At 46.6% G+C, this 16,270-nt stretch overlaps 1 protein-coding gene across 1 annotated transcript in view; it reads right to left on the reverse strand.

Annotated features, from left to right (window-relative positions):
- The window catches only part of GAS2L2 (growth arrest specific 2 like 2), a 101,365-nt gene that overhangs the window by 74,586 nt on the left and 10,509 nt on the right, over positions 1-16,270 (reverse strand). The window contains exon 2 of the mRNA XM_073573738.1: positions 13,860-14,104. Within this exon, the coding sequence (XP_073429839.1) occupies positions 13,860-14,104 (245 nt within the window). The remainder of the gene's footprint in view (positions 1-13,859; positions 14,105-16,270) is intronic.

Below are 16,270 nucleotides of genomic sequence, written 5' to 3' on the forward strand. Positions count from 1 at the left end.
GGTGTAAGACACCATATGTGACACGACGACTGAGCAGTAGAAGCGCTGTTGGTTAATGGGCCTAAGGCGGCCACAGTGACGGAACTGTCAGGAGCGTCGACAGTAAAGGAGGGGACGGTGTGTGCAGACACGTCTCCAGTGTACGGTGTGAGAAGCGGCTCTGGAAACGGAGGGCCGCGAGGTGTGCCGTCAGTCGGACGGCAAGTGAAGAAATAAACTTGGACCTGTTGCACCCAGAATCTGCCTCCATCGTGTCTCTGTTGTCATCTCTGCGCGGTATAAAAGTAGGACCACCCCCCCAGCTCGGCACCCCACCACCGACACTACATTTGGCGTAGTCGGCAGGACCGCCGCCGCTAATACGCTATCTTCTGCGGCAGGCCTGCAACTGAAGGACTGAGGAAAACTTGGACTGCTCTATTTCGGATTATAAACACCTGTGGACTAAAAATTACTGACCTGTGGATTACAAATTGGGACGCTGTGTCGGATCTGTGTTGCTTGCAGAGGATCCAAGGCAGTAGCTGATTCTGCCCAAGATGGCGGTATTACTTCAGCGCAGAGGAGAGGTCCGGGTGTTTGCAGTTGTTCAGAATGGACTGGGACCCCCTCCAACGTACCCCAAAAGGAAGCAGTATATGCCCGGAGACCGACGTTTCCATATATTGGACCCTGGCAGATGGATGGAAAGGTCTGCCAACGCCCCACCCAGCAGGAGGAGTGGCACAGAAGAAAAACTTGGCTGCGGCTGTCTGACGCCATTCGAGTGCTGCCCAACGGACGGTATGAGATGCTGCGGGTGTCGGGGCATCGGCCGCCTAGAGTGGCAATGGCGGCGAGAGATGGAGCTGCACCAGAAGTCATCTTCAGATTTACGGGCAGGCAGCGGGATGCTGAGCCGGGGAGCGGAGCCTGAGGGGAGTCAGCGAGAACGGCTGCCACCAATACCAGCAGAGGACTTCTCAGCGGAGCCCCCGAGTCCGGAGGGAAGGCCCGCAGGACAGTGGAGCAAGGAACGGAGGCTGCGGGGGAAACTGCGTGATGATGGAACGGAGGCCGCAGCGCCGGGGAAGGTGAGAGTACCCCCGGCCCTACCAGTGCCTCCGCAAGCGGCCCCCACCATTCTGCTGCAGCACGCGGCCCCCTGCGCACCGGAAGGCCTAGTTACCACGGGCCCCGTGGTGTATGCAGAGCTGAGCGAGGTCCCCGCTCATGTCCCCGAACTACCCCGCCCGGAGTCACCAGTGCAGAGCTCACCCAAAGAAGATGCTGCTGCGCTTTCCCTGCTAATAGCAGCTGCATTGTTGAAATCGGCCGTTACTCCGACTGCGTTGGAAGTAGTGGATGCGGCCTGTCCTGAGGCCGCGGTTATGCCGCTGCTGGAGTCGGCTGCGACCGATTTAGCGGGCCCTGTGATTCCAGCCCCCGAGGACCCGGTTCTCCCCATTTGCCACCTGACCCCAGCGGCTGCTGGGCCGCAGAAATCTTCGGCCGTTTCTGTCTTGCGGTCTTTTTCAGCGGAGTCCCGCCCACCGGACTCCAGGGCCCGTGCTGTTCCCTCCGTGTGGGAAGCGGAGGTGATTAGGAAGAAAAAGGCCCGGGAGCAGGAAGTGTGGAACCTGCTCCACACTCAAGGAGAGGCCGTCATGGAAAAGAAGAGGACTTGAATGGACACCCTCAGTATCCCCGTGGAGCCCTCACCTCTGTCCATTGAGAGTGGTATAGACTGTCAGGAGTTCGATGCACCGTTGTGCAGATTATAAGGACAGTTGCATTTAGAAAAAAGTTTTGTTGTTGTTTAACTGATGCAACTATTTTCTCTCTCTTTCTTTCTTCTTTCTATGTTCTTTATATACGAAAATATGTTTACCTGACAGAACGGGGATACGGAAAAGTGGAGGAGTGTCCAGGTCCAAGGAAGGGGGGGAGGAAGAAAGAGGAAATGCAATGTTATGTTATATTTTGGTTTTAAAAGTAAGAGAAAATGAAAAAAAAAATTATAAAAAATGGGGTACTTGTGCTATTATAAAGTTGTATGATGTATAATATGCAAAGTAAAATGCAACAGGTCCGGGTTAAGGGAAGGTCTGCGGGACCAAAGGAAAGTGTGAGATCCGGTAGGGATCTAAGAGTTGAGGTCTGGGAGACCGGGACGCCGACCATGACATGTAATTGAAAGAAGGAAAATGAATGGGAAGATGTGAGAAAGACAGCCGTCCTAGGTCAGGTCCCCCGACACCACGGACACCCCTGAAGAAGGAAAGGCGGGCGCCGGCAATGATCTGGTAGGTGAGTGGCCTCGATCATGGCGTACCGGATAGTGAAAGGTAACAGTAGGGGAGAGTAGGGGAAAGATACACGCCGTAGAGAGAATACGGGTGTACCTTGCCCAATTTGAAAGACGTTGTCATGTGGCGTGCGCGCTGGTGAGTAGCAGTAGGCTGCTCAGAGCATAGTGCTCCCAGTATGGTTCGGCCCCCGCAGATAGTGGGTTTGGCTCAACTTCTGGTCCGACAACAGAATGTAGGTGTAGATTCAGAACGACGAAGGCAGGGATGACGATTGTCGAGGACGACAATGGACAAAGGAAGGGGGAGTGTAGGGAAGGTGACCTGACGGACGGACGGACTAGTCAGAGTGAAGAAAGATAGGTTTGCACAGTGTAGGTAGGAGTCAGTGATTACAGTGGGGAAACAACTAGGAAAGTGTAGTGGACGTGCAGTACCTTGGGATGACCATTAGATGGCAGGGTGGAGTGTGAGCAAAGGACTCTACAGCAGCTTAGGGCTTTAGAAACCGTTGGTCATGGGGGGCGTGGTGACAGTTAGAGTGACAGTTTCAAGGAACCGGGGGAGTTATAAATACTGAGGGAGGGTTCCAGAAAGTTCCAGTCCCCAGGGGGAGCTCAAGTGACAGGAGGACTACGACAGTCTGTGCACTCTGAGGAGAATCCAGACCAGGGGGACTGAGGAGAGAGGACGTCAGGGGGGTGGTCCTGACAGGAAAGGACCGCAGTTGAGACGAGGTACTGGGTGTAAGACACCATATGTGACACGACGACTGAGCAGTAGAAGCGCTGTTGGTTAATGGGCCTAAGGCGGCCACAGTGACGGAACTGTCAGGAGCGTCGACAGTAAAGGAGGGGACGGTGTGTGCAGACACGTCTCCAGTGTACGGTGTGAGAAGCGGCTCTGGAAACGGAGGGCCGCGAGGTGTGCCGTCAGTCGGACGGCAAGTGAAGAAATAAACTTGGACCTGTTGCACCCCGAATCTGCCTCCATCGTGTCTCTGTTGTCATCTCTGCGTGGTATAAAAGTAGGACCACCCCCCCAGCTCGGCACCCCACCACCGTCTCTACAGGACCACTGTTTGGGCACACGTTGGGGCTCGGAAGGGAAGTAGTGACGCTTTGAAATGAAGACTTGATGGAATGGTCTGTGGGCGTCATGCTACATTTGCAGAGCCACTGATGTACCTAAACAGTGGAAACCCCCCACAAGTGACCCCATTTTGGAAACTATATCACCTAAGGAACTAATCTAGATGTGAGGTCAGCACTTTGAACCCCCAAGTGCTTCACAGAAGTTTATAACGCAGAGCTGTGAAAATAAAAAAATATTTTTTTTTCCTCAAAAAGTGATTTTTAGCCCACTATTTTTTATTTTCACAAGGGTAACAGGATAAATTGGACCCCAAAAGTTGTTGTCCAGGTTGTCCGGAGTACGCTGGTACCCCATATATGGGGGGGGACCACTGTTTGGGCACACATTGGGGCTCGGAAGGGAAGTAGTGACGCTTTGAAATGCCGACTTGATGGAATGGTCTGTGGGCGTCATGTTACGTTTGCAGAGCCCCTGATGTACCTAAACAGTGGAAACCCCACACAAGTGACCCCATTTTGGAAACTAGACCCCCCAAGGAACTTATCTAGATGTGTGGTGAGCACGTTGAACCCCCAAGTGCTTCACAGAAGTTTATAACGCAGAGCTGTGAAAATAAAAAAATATTTTTTTTCCTCAAAAAGTGATTTTTAGCCCACTATTTTTTATTTTCACAAGGGTAACAGGATAAATTGGACCCCAAAAGTTGTTGTCCAGTTTGTCCTGAGTACGCTGGTACCCCATATATGGGGGTACACCACTGTTTGGGCACACATCGGGGCTCGAAATGGAGGGAGCACCGTTTGACTTTTTGAACGCAAAATTGGCTGGAATAAATGGTGGCTCCATGTCGCGTTTGGAGAGCCCCTGATGTGCCTAAACAGTGGAAACCCCTCAATTCTATCTCCAACCCTAACGCCAACACACCCCTAACCCTAATCCCAACCCTAATCATAACCCTAACCACAACCCTAATCCCAACACACCCCTAACGAAATCCCAACTCTAACCCTAACCACAAGCCTAACCGTAATCCCAACCCCAACCCTAATCCCAATTCCAACCCTAACCCTAAATGCAACCCTAACCCTAAATTCAACCCTAACCCTTAGTCCAACCCTAACCCTTAGTCCAACCCTAACCCTTAGTCCAACCCTAACCCTTAGTCCAACCCTAACCCCTAGTCCAACCCTAACCCCTAGTCCAACCCTAACCCCTAGTCCAACCCTAACCCCTAGTCCAACCCTAACCCCTAGTCCAACCCTAACCCTTAGTCCAACCCTAACCCTAACCCTAACCCTAGCCCTAACCCTAGCCCTAACCCTAGCCCTGGACCTAACCCTAATGGAAAAAAAAAATATATATATTTTATTATTTGTCCCTACCTATGGGGGTGATAAAGGGGGCGGTGATTTACTTTTTATTTAGTTTGATCACTATGAAAGTTTATCATAGTGATCAAAATAAATGAATGAATCTGCAGCGTTGCAGATTCGATTCGGCGCACTGCGCATGCGCCCGCCATCTTGCAAGATGGCGGCGCCCATGACGCTGGACGGCAGGACACCGGGACGGATAGCGGGAGATCGGAGGCACAAAGGAGGGTGAGGGGGTGATCGGAGGGTGAGAGGGGATGATCGGAGGGCTGGGGGGGCGGAGAGAAGGCGGGGGGGGGCAGATCATGACGGTGGCTGCCGATCGGTGCCGTCAGAAGGTGGCGGCAGCCGATCGGTGCCGTCAGTCGGTGTGGGGGGGGTCGGGTCTCGGTGTCCAGCCATGTCCGATGCTATTTCAGCATCGGCCATGGCTGGATTGTAATATTTCACCAATTTTCATTGGTGAAATATTACAATCGCTCTGATTGGCAGTTTCACTTTTAACAGCCAATCAGAGCGATCGTAGGCACGTGGGGGCTAAGCCACACCCCCAGGTGTTAACTCTGAAGGGTCCTTTGTGTGCGGGTCGGGTGACCTTTCAGTGACCCCGGTCACCCGACCCGCAGGGGGGCTATTTATAGCATGACGCCTACGTAGGCGTCATAGGTTGTTTGGGCACTGCTTTTCATGACGCCTACGTAGGCGTCATAGGTCGTGAAGGGGTTAATGTAACTCCAAGGCCTTTTTCTGAAGCATCACAATGTACCACTACTTCTTGATCTGGACCGAAATACTTTAGGGTTACTGCATCTGCAATAGCTTTCTTTACTGATTTTTTTTTGTTTTTTTAGATTTATTCATAGTTTGCATATGTTCTGTTATGTATTTCCGGTCAAGGATCACACTCCTTGGATATCTCCAGGCTTGTTTATTACATGAGATTTGTGATACATTCCTCCATTACAAGATGTCTGCTAACAACAACTAACCAACAAGTTCTTACACTCTATAGTACACACAACAAAGTAGTGAGACCCCTAGAGGCCACATCAACATATAACATATTGCTACAATAGTACTATAGGATCCACCAGGAGGCACAGGACCTGATACAATAAGTTGCCCTTTAGGCCTGTAGAAAACAGGTCCATTTAGAGGCGAGTTTGCATCTAGTTGCTTACCATTAGGTCTTTTAATAGGGTAACAAAATGATTTATAAATATCATATCAATCCTGTACTTACTGTATATCCTGTGTGTGCAAGATAAAAAAAAAAGAAAAGTGAATGTGCTCATGTTCTCTATACCCTACTTATCAATAGTTACACCAGAAAATTTGTTACATTATAGCCCCTCCACAAGAAACAATTGAGATAAGTCTAGGAATGCCATTCAAATGTGGTTTTGTCAAGCAATGTCCCTTTTGATCCGGTTAGCAGGTCTGTAGGCAAAAATAAGCAGTGAAAGTGAAACACACGCTGGGCTAGGGTACCTGCCTGCATTTGAGGGATCTCTTGTGCGAATACTTACCGTATATATTATAGTTAAATAGTTATATTATAGTGATTTAACACTTTACCTACAATGGACGTAATATTCCGTCCATGTGACCCTGGACCTAACTCCCATGGATGGAATATTACATCATGCCCTTTAATGCGACATTGCGACTTAAGTCGCGGTGATCGCATTAAAATGCCGACGCCATCTTACTTCAGGATAGATGGCCTCGGCATCCTGGGCAGTCTCCGCCCTGGCCCGCCCCTCTCTGAGCTGTGATTGGCTGTTCAATTCAGAACAGCCAATCACAGCGCTTCTCTTTGTTTCAGCCAATCAGATTGGCTGAAACAACAGGATCCTAGGCTAGGATCGAGTACCGATATACTCGATCCTAGGACCGGTGCTTGGCACGATCGCCGATCTAATCGGTCGCCCCAATCGCAGCGCACAGCGGCGCAATATCACCGCTGTGCCCTGCCGGTACCGGCCCGGATCGGTGCTGTAATAGCACCGATCCTAGGCCGGAGCCTAGGACAGGCCCAGCAGGGCCTGCAGCAAGTGGTTGGCGAGATCGATTAGATCGGCGATCGTGTCAGCCACAGGGCACAGCTGCGGTAACGCTGTGACCGCTCTGTGCCCTGCTGTTGACCTGGCCATGACCTGCCTAGGAATTGGAGCTGTGAGCTCCGATCCTAGGCAGTTACCATGGTCACCAGGCAGAGCAGGATTGGTGGGATCGATGTAATCATTCAATCCCACCAATGACAGGTCACAGCAGCGATGTGACCGCTCTGTGACCTGACCCTGACCTGCCTCTGACCTGTCTGCAGGGGTCCTCACTCTAGCTGAGGATTCCTGCAGAGAGGTCGGACGCAGCAAGAGCTCCTGTGCTGGGTATTGTGGTGCCACAGCTTGTAGCATCACAATTCCTGCAGAAGAAAGAAGAAAGAAAACTACAACTGTAAGTGTTAATTGATGCCTGATCCCCTGACCAATCTATCTTCACCCCCATCTATCTTCATCCCCCCATTTCCCCTGCCCGATCTCTATTCATCCACCCCAATCACCCCAGCCCCCTCTTTTTACCCCCTTTGTGGCATTTTCATGTGCACATTTAGCAGCCGCTGAATTTTGATAAGTGACGCAATTCACTTGACAAAGTTCGTGCCGGCTGTTTTCCATTTTTCTTTTTCACCTCCCCCCCTTTGAGCCACCCCTGTGCACACATCCAGCAGCCACTAAATTTTGATAAGTGACGCCGTTCACTTATCATATCTAGGACCTGCTGTTTTAGACTTTTTTCACAGGTAATTTGCTCCCCATTTCCTTTTAGCTTTTTCTTACAGGATAGTGTGCACCAATCACTAGCCCCCCCACCACATACACAGTTATAAATAAAGTACACCCAAGCACCATATTTACACAAAATAATGTCCCGCCCATCACGTTCCTCCCAGCAGTGCTATTCAATGGAGGAGGCATATTCTTACCTTGCCTCCGACACCGATAGCGAGGATGACTATTTTTCGGATTCTTCATCCACTTCCTCTTCCTCCACCTCTTCTTCCTCAGGTCCTGCGGAACCGCCACGCAGACGTTCCAGGACAGAAGATGAGGCAGCGCCCACCATGCCCGCAGCTGATTCAGCAGACCCTGTGTGGACCTCGCCCCCCGAAAATTACGAGCCACCGATTCCTGATTTTGTGGCAGAATCAGGAATCAAGTTTGACACCACCGGCCTCACAGAAATTGACTTTTTCAAAGTCTTTTTCTCTGAGGATTTTGTTAACCACATGGTGGAGCAAGCTAATTTGTACGCTCGGCAATATTTGGAGCAAAACCCGCATTCATCCTATACTAACTGGTCTCCTGTCGACGCAGTTGAAATGAGACAGTTTTGGGGCCTGGTCCTCCACATGGGTATCCTGAGGAAGCCTGAAATTCCGCAATATTGGAGTGTTGATATTTTATACAACACTCTAGTGTTCCGAATGGTCATGGTCTGGGCGCGTTTTCTGGCCATCCTTAAGTTTCTGCATTATAACGATAATGCACAGTGTCCCGCACGAGATGACCCCAACTTTGACCGTCTGTTCAAAGTTCGGCCGGTCATCGAACACTTCAACAAAAAGTTTGCTGAAGTGTACGTGCCCCAAAGGAACATCTTCGTGGATGAGTCCTTGGTCCATTTTAAAGGCAGGCTCGGATTCCGTCAATACCTGCCCAGTAAGAGGGCCAGGTACGGAATCAAACTCTATAAGCTGTGTGAGAGTACCTCAGGGTACACCCACAGGTTTAGAGTGTACGAAGGAAAGGACACCAGGATTGAACCCCCTGAGTGTCCTCCTGACATGGGAGTGAGTGGGAAAATTGTGTGGGATTTGGTGCACCCAATGCTGGATAAAGGTTATCACCTCTACACTGATAACTTTTATACCAGTGTCCCACTCTACAAATCCCTCTCTGTGCGAGGTACCACAGCTTGCGGTACTGTCCGCAAAAATCAGAGAGGCCTCCCGAAGACGCTACTTGGGCAGATGCTCCGAAAAGGTGAGAGCAGGGCACAATGTAGCGACCACCTGCTGGTGGTCAAGTACAAGGACAAGTGGGATGTCTTTCTCTTGACCAGCATACACGGTGATGGCAGCGCCCTCAGCACTGTACGGGGTACCTCTGCACAGGTCAGCAAACCTGAATGTGTGCTGGGGTACAATAAAAACATGGGGGGCGTTGATCGCTCCGATCATCTCCTCCAACCGTACAATGCTTTGAGAAAGGCCAAAGTGTGGTACAAAAAGCTGGCCATGCACATCGTCCAATTGGCAATGCTCAACGCATTCCTGATGTCACAATGTGCACACCACACCGATACGTCGTACCTTGAGTTCCAGGAGGTAGTGATTAAGGCCCTGTTGTTTGGCACTCCGGAAGGAGCGGGCCCCACAACTTCCGGAACTGAAGGTGCTCGTATTGTACCAGGTCAGCATTCCCTGGGGGAGGTCCCGCAAACTGGAAAAAAAGGTAAATCGCAAAAAAGGTGCCGAGTGGGTTACAAAAACGGAATACGCAAGGACACCATTTATCAATGCGACACCTGCCCCGAAAAACCTGGCCTGTGTATGAAGGATTGCTTCAAATTGTACCACACCTCAATGCACTACTAAATTTCTTTACTGGAAACATTAGATTAGTTGGGGCACATCTAGATAAGTTCCTTGGGGGTCTAGTTTCCAAATCAATGTCACTTGTGGGTTTTTTTTACTGTTTAAGCACATCAGGGGCTCTGCAAATGGAAAATGATGCCCGCAGACCATTCCATCTAAGTCTGCATATCAAAACGTCACTCCCTTCCGACCCCGACGTGTGCCTAAACAGTTTTTTCCCACATATGGGGTACCAGCGTATACAGGACAAATTGGACAACAACTTTTGGAGTCCAATTTCTCCTGTTACCCTTGGGAAAATTTAAAATTGTGGACTAAACGATCATTTTTGTGGGCACAAAATAGGATTTTTTATTTTCACGCCTGGGCAGTATAAACTTTAGTGAAACACTTGGGGGTTCAAAGTTCTCACCACATATCTAGATAAGTTCCTTAGGGGGTCTAGTTTCCAAAATGGGGTCACTTGTGGGGGGTTTCTACTGTTTAACCACATCAGGGGCTCTGCAAACGGAACATGATGCTCGCAGACCATTCCATCAAAGTCTGCATTCCAAAGCGTCACTTCTTCCCTTCTGAGCCCCGACGTGTGCCCAAACAGTAGTTTTCTCCCACATATGGGGTACCAGCGTACTCACGACAAATTGGAAAACAACTTTTGGGGTCCAATTTCTCCTGTTACCCTTGGGAAAATTAAAAATTGGGGACTAAATGATCATTTTTGTGGGCACAAAATAGGATTTTTTTTTTTCATGCCTGGGCAGTATAAACTTTAGTGAAACACTGAGGGGTTCAAAGTTCTCACCACATATCTAGATAAGTTCCTTAGGGGGTCTAGTTTCCAAAATGGGGTCACTTGTGGGGGGTTTCCACTGTTTGTGCACATTGGGGGCTCGTCAAACGCAATATGGCGTCCAATCTCAATTCCAGCCAATTTTAGGTTGAAAAAGTCAAACGGCGCTGCTTCCCTTCCGAGCCCTGCCGTGCGCCCAAACAGTGGTCCCCCCCACATATAGGATATCAGCGTACTCAGGACAAATTGGAAAACAACTTTTGGGGTCCAATTTCTCCTGCTACCTTTGGGGGAATAAAAATTTGGGGACTAAACGATCATGTTTGTGGAAAAAATATGATTTTTTATTTTCATGCCCGGGCGTTATAAACTCCTGTGAAGCCCTAGGGGGTTCAAGGTGCTCACCACATATCTAGATAAGTTCCTTAGGGGGTCTAGATTCCAAAATGGGGTCACTTGTGGGGGGTTTCTACTGTTTGGGCACATTGGGGGCTCGTCAAACGCAATATGGCATCCAATCTCAATTCCAGCCAATTTTAGGTTGAAAAAGTCACACGGCGCTGCTTCCCTTCTGAGCCCTGCCATGCGCCCAAACAGTGGTCCCCCCCACATATAGGGTATCAGCATACTCAGGACAAATTGGACAACAACTTTTGGGGTGCAATTTCTCCTGCTACCTTTGGGAGAATAAAAAATTGGGGACTAAACGATCATGTTTGTGGAAAAAATATGATTTTTTATTTTCACGCCCGGGCGTTATAAACTCCTGTGAAGCGCCTAGGGGGCTCAAGGTGCTCACCACACATCTAGATAAGTTCCGTGGGGGGTCTAGTTTCCAAAATGGGGTCACTTGTGGGGGGTTTCCACTGTTTGGGCACATTGGGGGCTCGTCAAACACAACATGGCGTCCAATCTCAATTCCAGCCAATTTTAGGTTGAAAAAGTCAAACGGCGCTGCTTCTCTTCCGAGCCCTGCCGTGCGCCCAAACAGTGGTCCCCCCCCCACATATAGGGTATCAGCGTACTCAGGACAAATTGGACAACAACTTTTGGGGTTCATTTTCTCCTGTTACCCTTGGGAAAATTAAAAAATTGTTGCTAACAGATCATTTTTGTGACTAAAAAGTTAAATGTTAATTTTTTCCTTCCATGTTGCTTCTGCTCCTGTGAAGCACCTGAAGGGTTAATAATCTTCTAGAATGTAGTTTTGAGTAGCTTGAGGGGTTCAGTTTTTAGAATGGTGTCACTTTTGGGTATTTTCTGCCATATAGACCCCTCAGTGACTTCAAATGTGAGGTGGTCCCTAAAAAAAATGGTTTTGTAAATTTTGTTGTAAAAATGAGAAATCGCTGGTCAACTTTTAACCCTTATAACTTCCTAACAAAAAAAAATTTTGTTTCCAAAATTGTGCTGATGTAAAGTAGACATGTGGGAAATGTTATTTATTAACTATTTTGTGTCATGTAACTCTCTGGTTTAAGGGCATAAAAATTCAAAGTTTGAAAAGTGCAAAATTTTCTAATTTTCACCATATTTCCATTTTTTTCATAAATAATCGCAAGTTATAGCGAATAAATTTTATCACTAAAGTGAAGTACAATATGTCACAAGAAAACAATGTCAGAATCGCCTAGATCTGTTGAAGTGTTCCAGAGTTATTACCTCATAAAGGGACAGTGGTCAGAATTGTAAAAATTGGCCCGGGAGTTAACGTGCAAATCACCCTTGGTAGTGAAGGGGTTAATGATATACCACCCACATACTATACAGTATATTGGTCCTTATTTATGCAGGAAGCTTATATTCCATCTCTTCTCTTTCTTCTGATATTTCCTGCTCTGATTTACAAATATAGTTTTATCATTGATTGATTACTAAAATCATGCTTTTATCATTATTAGGGCTCGTTCACAGTCACAAGAAGCATCAGATGATTCTCACTTGCGAGAGAATGGGATGGTATATGCAAATAATCCTTGATTCAAACTCTGTTGCGAGCGTGATCTGAATGTCATTTTACTATGATCCGATTCTCTTGTTTGCAAGAGTCGGACCACAGGTGCTGAGAGGATGGAGAACTTCATTTCTCTTTCTCCATTTTTCTGCCAACACTCTTTTTTTCATGTAGAAAAAAATCTGCAAAAAGCACTGTGTGAACATACTCTTATGAATTTGACCTACATAATACGAATAGTGATGGGCGACCCCATGGATGTTTAGGTTCAGCCGAACATCTAAAAAAGATGAATAGGGGCCCCTAACATCCATTGTTTGCCAGGCTGTCATCTCTCCATTACTAACTTCATAGTTAAATTTGTAAAAAAGACACAGCTAGAATAAAATCCTTTATTTGAAAGAAAGAGAAGGCTGGTAGTGCAATAAGAGACTGCGCTGCTGTGGTAGAATTCAAGGTATCTTTATTGCCAACGCGTTTCCTGAGCCAGTCCCAGCTCACTTCATCAGGGCATGAGATGCCCTGATGAAGTGAGCTGGGACTAGCTCAGGAAACGCGTTGGCAATAAAGATACCTTGAATTCTACCACAGCAGCGCAGTCTCTTATTGCACTACCAGCCTTCTCTTTGTACCAAGTCCTTGGACCTTGTGCAGACTGCTGCAGCTGTTTTATGCGATTATAGGTGTTGTGACTCTCACAACCCTATCAGGTGAGCCTAACACTTGCTGTGCACTCATCTACTTTCCATACAGACCTACGCATTGGAAGTGCCCTGTCTCCCCCTTTTATTTGAAAGAAAGACACTGATTCCTATATTTGAAATGAAAACAAAAAACACAGTTATACTCACCTTACACCCATTCCATTGAAGCCCTTGTCACATGTAAAAATCAGAAAATAATAAAACAACCATATCGCTCACCTAGCCGAAGTGAAGATGTCCCACGCCGTAATCCATGTCTGCGATATGCGGTTTACAATCTAGACAGTGCCATAATGCGACCGTCCAGGCTTTAAACCATGGAAGAATAAGGTTAGTGACTAGTGGTGATGATAACCGAGGCAGCGTTCCCACCAGCACCTCAATGAGATCACTGTGAGCACCGTGCCCATTCGCATCATGGCACCGCCAATGTAAACCTGTTATAAGCAACAACAGACGTAGGCTGATGGGATTAGTACTCTCTCATAAGCCGAAGCCCGTGACCGGTGGTTCGCGCACTGTCATGCAGTAAGGGAAACAACCGATGTTCAGGGTGCTGAACCCCAACAGTAACATGGACTTCATGACGAAGTCCGTGTTTGGGGTCCATGCCCGAACACTAGGCATTCATCACGGACCCCAAATTTTACTATTTACGGTACTTTACTGTTCAGGATCGTCTATCTCTAATTACTATAGATTACTCCATTTAACAAGTTTGTGTTTCTATAGGCAACTATTCCCACTTTTCTTTTATTCTAAATTGCATTCATGTATCATTAGTGTGGAGGGAAATACACAGAGGATCGTCATTTACATATATCTATCTTTGACACTTTTTTTCTGCAAACAGTAGAGCAAATAAGAAAAAGCCCTTCCAAAGAGAAAAAACTAGCCTTGGAGAAAGGTAGACTCGGTTTGACATTCATTCTATGCGTGGCATACAACATTAAGCCATTGTGTAATATCTATTTAGTAAGATAATGACTTACCATTTGGTCCAAATTTTTAAAATCACAAAGCTTTCTTTTGCTTGGTGGTTTAGGGAGTGGGATCTCTACAGGTGGCAATTCCAATTCCTCACGAATTTCCTCCTCAATTTGTTCCTCCATTTGGATGAGCATTGGGGCACTCATACCAAAGCGAGATGCTCGTCGAGCCAGTTCTAACAGGCACAGAATGAAATTTTTTTCATTTTTTCGTAGAACCAAATCTTCTGTTTCAAACATCAGGACATCTGAAAAGATTATATATTGAAAAAAGTATGGATTATAATATACAGTGCTTACCAATGGCAAAATGTGCATATTCATCTTAAAATTATAAATTAGGATTTGTATTATTGATATGTAACATGGCACGGGGTGGTAGCCATGAGCGAGGTACTCATTTCTTATGACCCATACGACCCAACACATTACATGAAAGTGGGGGTCTTGGCTGGGTGTGTGGACTTGTGCTATGGGGGAGCTACGCCTTTGAAGGCCGTATGTTACCAATGACTTGGATTGGCCAGTACCAGATGTTGACAAGTCAAATAATGGATACCACCAGTCAAAAATAAACCTTTTACTGAACGATAACTTGGTGGGAATAATATACAGTACATAGCAGGTATACAATTTTATGATCATTTCCTTCACAATACGGAGCAATTTCCACACATAGTTCCAATTTCTTTCACGTTACTCATTTATTCTCATCTCCAGTGTTTCACTTACTGTCCAGACCTTAAGTCTACTTCAGATGCACACTGGACTCCACCTGACAGGACACGGTCTCTTTTCCTTCAACTTAGTCTCTCCCACTCTGGGCTAGTCCCAAATATTAACTCTAACTTTCCCTACTGTCAGGCAGAACACAACACCATCACCTATAATGCATGTCACAATACACATTACAAATCACAATACTAAACTTGATCTTTGAAGAGGAAAGTGGGCAGTATGTCCATCTCCTTACATATATCCGTATAACTGCACAAATCTGATTGGGTTTCTATGATGACCAATTGTATCTAAGCTGACACTTGCAGTCTGGGCAGATTTTATAAAAACATCTTTTTCAAAATATCTAGTTACTATGGAGAAACACTACACACCAAAAGCACAGCCATGTTTTTCTGCCATTAATTATGAAATCATATCTTTATAGAACAGATAATTATCACCGTTTTCGTGTAGCTCTTCTACATTTTTTTCAATATTCTGATCTTAAAGTGAATCTGTCATTAAAATAAACTATCCTAAGCCGTCTATATGGGCATATAGATCATAGGAAGCTGAACAAATTGAAATATCTGTAATCCAAAATTATTTTCTGGGGAAATCCACATTTTTCTTAATAAGTAAATAAGCTGTTAAGATCTATGAGCCAAACGCAGATCTCCCTGAGAATCTGCCTCCAGAGCTTATTTTAAATAAAAGGGGTGTTACCAATGTGAGACATGTAATGACTGACAGTCTGCTCTCCTGATCTACAGTATATTTCTCACACAGGTAATGCCCCTTTCATTTAAAACAAGCTCTGTAGATCAGTGCCCAGCCCATAGACCTCACTTACATATTAAGAAAAACATGGATTTCACTGGAATAAGACATTGGATCACAGATATTATTTTTTTCAGCTTCCTATGCCCTATATGCCCATATAGACGGCTTAGAAATGTTGACACTACTGACAGATTCCCTTTAAGGAGACTAAACTACTCTCCTAGAAGTGGACAGAGCAGGGTCACACATTTCTAAGGGAACAGTCATGTAATGTGTGACCCCGTTCCGTCCACTTCTATGGATGCAGTGGTGTAATGTATGACTCCCGCGCTGTACACTTCTGTGGGAGGAGAGGTGTAATTTGTGACCCTACTTACACCAATGCTAGCATAAAACTGGATGGATGTATCTAATCCCATGCTGTATGATACACTCCACTGAGACCAATATCTAATCCCATCATGTGATATACTACACTTAGCTCTGTATTTAATCCCAGCGTGTTACACTAAACGTATCTAATCGCACACGTGATTCACTCCACGTTTCTAATCTCAGCTTATGAAACAGCGAGCAGCATCAACTAACAGAATCAGCCCTGCTGTCTGTCGTCGGTGACTGTCTACTTGCCAGTATCACTTTGCAGTCACCAGCAAAATGGCTCCGCACTGTGATCCTAAACTTCATCTTCTTATCCTTTTACAGACGCCCAGAAGGGAAGGCGAGGAGTGACATCACACACATGTGAGCAGATCCTGCCCATATTTACAGCAGTCGTAATGTGAGCTAGTGAGCTAGCTGTACACTAGGTTTTCAGGGAAAATTTCAGCAGCTGCTCCCCCTAGTGTTTAAAAGTGGAAATATCAAACCTTTTAAAATTATTTTTAATATTTTACTCCATTAAAAACAAA

This window comes from Dendrobates tinctorius, unplaced genomic scaffold (assembly GCF_039654945.1).
Source record: "Dendrobates tinctorius isolate UK_male_01 unplaced genomic scaffold, ASM3965494v1 ptg000007l, whole genome shotgun sequence".
In the NCBI taxonomy this organism is placed as follows: Eukaryota; Metazoa; Chordata; class Amphibia; order Anura; family Dendrobatidae; genus Dendrobates; species Dendrobates tinctorius.